The following is a 4316-nucleotide window of genomic DNA, read 5'->3' on the forward strand; positions in this document are numbered from 1 at the left end:
CTCTGTGTAGCCCTGGCTGTCCTGGAACTCACTTTGTAGACCAGGCTGGCCTCGAACTCAGAAATCCACCTGCCTCTGCCTCCCAAGTGCTGGGATTAAGGGGGTGAGCCACCACTGCCCGGCTGGATTGTGTTTTTTATTACTATTTTTATAAAGGATTTATTAATTTCTATTTTGTGTCTGTGGGTTTTTTATCTGCATGTGTGTCTGGATACCACATGTATGCAGTTTCCATAGAGGCCAGAGAGGGTATCAGATCCCTCAGAACTGGAGTTAAAAGGTTGTGGGCTGCCCTGTGGGTCCTGGGAATTGAATGAAGTTAAAATCCTGTGGAAGAGCAGCAAGTGCTGATAACCTCTGAGCCACCTCTGACCCTGAGTGTGATCTTTAAACAGCATCAATGCTTTCCTTTTTTGTCCCGATGTCACACTTCTTATTTGTTGCTAATAACGGAAAAGGGCCATGTTGTTGACTAGCTATGTGATCTTAAGGGACTGTTGTCAGGTACAAAACATTTTATTATCATTCTCATCACCATTGTCATCACCATTATTAGGGTTGGGGAGGGGCGGCGTGCATGCTTCAGTGCATGTGTGGAAGTCAGAGGCCAACTTGGTGGAGTTGCTTCTCTCCATCTTCCTTTATGTGGGTCCCAGGCACTGCGTTCAGGTCGCCAGGCTTGTGCAACAAGCACCTTTACCCACAGAGCCATCTCCCCAGCCGTCAGTTTCTTTTTCAGGTGAGGTAATAGTTTTGCTTTTATGTTTAAAACAGTCCTTATTTCACACAGCCTGGTGGTACCTGCCTCTAATCCAAGCATCCAGGAAGCAAAGGCAGGGAAACCCCGGAGTTATACACCAGCCTGGTCTATAAGAGAGTTTGAAGCCAGTCAGAGAGGCTTAGTTGAGACTCTGTCTTTAAAAACAAAAAGGAAGTCCTTAGCCTTTGGAGATACATACTGAAATATCTGTATATGAAATGATTGTAAGTGTAGGATTTGTTATAAAATTGTGTAGGAGTTAGGAGTAGATGGGTGTGAGTAAACTCAGACTGTCCGTGAGCTCACAACTGTTGAGATTGGGAATGGGTGTGTATTCCATCCCACTGTTGTGCCGCCTCTAACAGTGAAACTAGGTCTCCTAATATAGCCTTGGCTGGTCTAGAACTTGTTATGCAGACGAGGCTGTCCTCAAACTCTAACTCACTGAGCTCCGTCTGCCGCTGCCTCCTAAGTGCTGGGATTGAATGTGTATATCGTCATGCTTGGCACCATACTATTTTACTTATATTTTAAATTCTCCATGGCTAAAAACCCTTAAATATATGTCATAGGTAAGATAGAATATCTGCTAACACAAATATTGAACGAGGTAGATCATTTTAGAAACATGAAAGTATAAACTATTTGGACAGAAAGGTACCAGAGTTCCAGGGATTGAGAACCATCGTGGAATATGGGTGAAGTGGCTGCCAAAAGGTCCTTAGAGTTGAGAACATACCACAACACCCATTGTCAGCTTCCTGTCCTTAGGTGACTGTGGTCCGGAACTTGGAGACTTATGGTCTAGATCCGTGCTCAGTGGCCGCCATTCTCCAGCAGCGATGTCAGGCAAGCACCATCGTTTCTCCTGCCCCTGGGGCCAAAGACAGTCTGCAGGTGCAGGTCCAGGGAAACCAGATCCACCACCTTGGCCAGCTACTGCTTGGTGAGTAGCCCTTCTGAGAAGGCACATTAGGTGGCTTAGCAACGCTCTTGCCTCTGACTCACTTGAGTCTGACCATCCTAACTGTGCCTATATAGTCTTTATAGTGGGTCTACTTCACAGTGGTGCAAGAGATAGACATTCCATAGAAACTGTACTTCAGGTTTTCTTTTCCAGAACTAGCATTGGCTAGATAGTCCGATGAAATGCTAGGTAGCAGCAGCAAGAGTGTCTCCCCACCCCCACCCCACCAGTCATGTGACTGTAGTGGAGAAACAAGCAGACCACCACATTATGCTGAGCACTTAGCTAAAGTGTACCCCTCTTGGCTGGATTATGTGCCTTCTCAATTCACCACATTTTTTTCTCTCTATCTTTTAATTAAAGTAATTTTATCTGCACATGGGTGTTTTACTTGCATGTATGTCTGTGCACCTTGTGTGTGCCTGGTGCCCTCAGAGGGCAGAAGAGGGCGTCAGATCCCCTGAAACTGGAGTTTTAGATGTTAGCTGCAGTTGTGAGCTAACAGGTGGATTCTGGGACTTGAACCTAGATCCTCTGGAAGGACAGTAAATGCTCTCAACTGCTGAGCCATCTCTCTAGCTCCTATTTCCAACTTACAGTGGGTGTATAATGGGACATGACCTCATCAAGGAGCAATGCCTATGCATTCCTGTGTACACAGACACACGAGTTTGTAGCAGTGAGCAGATGAGACCAGTGTTTGCACCAAAGCTCTCAGAATCACTGTTCTCCGGCAGCGCACATATTCTTAGCTTTCCTTCTGATCTTGCCTTTCTAGAAATCATGTGGTGAGCCCGGCAGTGCCTGGAACTCAGCGGTGCTGTGACAGGGGTCCCTTTGCTTGTAACTATGCTGCAGGACTGTTGCCTGTATTGCAGATGGGAAAGCTGAGGTCCAGCGAAACTCAGTACCTTGCCTGGAACTCACCTAAATCTTGAGTACTGTAGCTGGGCTCCGAATCTTTTTATTCTTTAGAGCCAAAATTCTTTAGATTCCCTCTGGGTCTTTAGCCTCTTCTTTGTCCTTCATTTAAGTCCTCCAAAGTTCTGCCTTAGTCAGCTTTCTAAAGTAAATATAATCTTGTCACTCTCCCTGTAGAGCCTTTGTGTCTTATTTGTGCCTTCAGGAACAAGCCCCTCCTAGCCTGCCTTGTTTTTCCTGCAGGCTCTCTCCCTCCTCCTTACACATCCTAACGCTGCTCCAGCTAGTTTCCTACTGTTCACAAATACCCCGGGCACTTGCCATCTCCCTGCTTTTGCCTGCTGTCCCCTTGCCTTGTGTGCCTCATAGCCCTGGTCTTGTCTGTCCTCACAGGCTCACTGGCTCAATTCAGGGGTAATGCCCATTTCCCTTTGACAGTGGCAAAACTTACCAGCATTAGTGCTTCTCGATTGTGTTGATGTTTCTGATTAGTGTCTAATCAGACACTAATTTTTTTCTGTAATGTCTGAACCCTCTGCAAAATAGAACGTGAGATAGACATTGTGTCTCAACTGGCACATAGCACCACAGAGTTAATAAGTAGAGTTATCTCATGCCTATGACAGTCCACAGCAATTCACGTCCATCATTGAACTCCTGTATGTGAAGAGCCCATGTGGTGGCTCGGGACTAAGAAGAGACAGAAGAAAGTAGAAGAAAATGCACCTGAACAGACATAGGCCTTTTCACTCAGTACACATAGATCAATGGCTCTTAGCCTGTGATTGTGACCCCTGTGGGGGTTGAGTGGCCCATTCGTTGGAATTGCCCAAAAGTACCAGGGAAAACAGATATTTACATTATGATTCATAACAGTAGCATATACAATTATGAAGTAGCAATGAAAATAATTTTATGATTGGGAATCACTACAACTTGAGGAACTATATTAAAGGGTCACAGCAGTAGGAGGGTTGAGAACCACTGATCTAGATGTAGCCAGCAGGCATAAATGACCAAAGGACACCTCAACCTCAGTGTGGTAAATGATCCAACTGAGAAGGTGTCGCCAGACATGAGCTTGCACAGGATGTGGAGGGCGTGTCATGTATTAGAATAACAGGGACAGCAGGGGGAGCACACTGGGCTTAGTGGATAGGGAGGGGCAGGAGGTTACAGGGCCCAAGGGACATGGAAGCAGGGACGGACGGGCAGTAGGGTCTTGAGACCAGGCTCGGCTGAAGATTTTCTTTTTGGATTGTAGAAGAGTATCGGATCCCTGGAAAATACATCCAAGGCCTAGAAAAGGCCCCCAAACCTGGCAAGAAGTGACAGACTCATTTTATGCAGTGGACCCCATGGGAACCCAGGTTCTGAGCTGGTAACTGATATGAGCAGTTTTGACTTTTGCAAATAAAAACTGTAATTCTTTACTGAAAGCTTTTATTTCTAATCTAAATCGGAATCGCTCTTCTGTTCTGTGGTTTCTGTGATTTAGTTGGTGCACTATGATAGAAGCAGGGCAGCCCTTCCAGAGTGCAGCAGGCAGAGTGCTCCTGCTTCTAAAGCCCTCTACCAGATAGTCCCCAGCTCCTACTTACTGCTCCTACAACCCAATTAACCTCCTAGGCCCTGCCCTGTTGTCCCTTGGTGCCTGTGTAGGGTTTG

General features: G+C 46.2%; 1 protein-coding gene across 2 annotated transcripts in view; it reads left to right on the forward strand.

Moving 5' to 3' along the window:
• Window positions 1-4107, forward strand: part of Eif2d (eukaryotic translation initiation factor 2D) — a 19417-nt gene extending 15310 nt beyond the window's left edge. Inside the window, exons 14-15 of one of the 2 annotated variants that reach the window (XM_021155438.1) lie at window positions 1532-1706; window positions 3913-4107. In XM_021155438.1, the coding sequence (XP_021011097.1) occupies window positions 1532-1706; window positions 3913-3980 (243 nt within the window). In that variant the 3' untranslated portion in view covers window positions 3981-4107. Of the gene's footprint in view, window positions 1-1531; window positions 1707-2505; window positions 3029-3912 lie in introns of those variants that run through there. The other variant, XM_021155446.2, reaches the window with a different exon arrangement.
• Window positions 4108-4316: the final 209 nt, after the last annotated feature.

The sequence above is a fragment of the Mus caroli genome, chromosome 1, assembly GCF_900094665.2.
Source record: "Mus caroli chromosome 1, CAROLI_EIJ_v1.1, whole genome shotgun sequence".
Classification (NCBI taxonomy): Eukaryota; Metazoa; Chordata; class Mammalia; order Rodentia; family Muridae; genus Mus; species Mus caroli.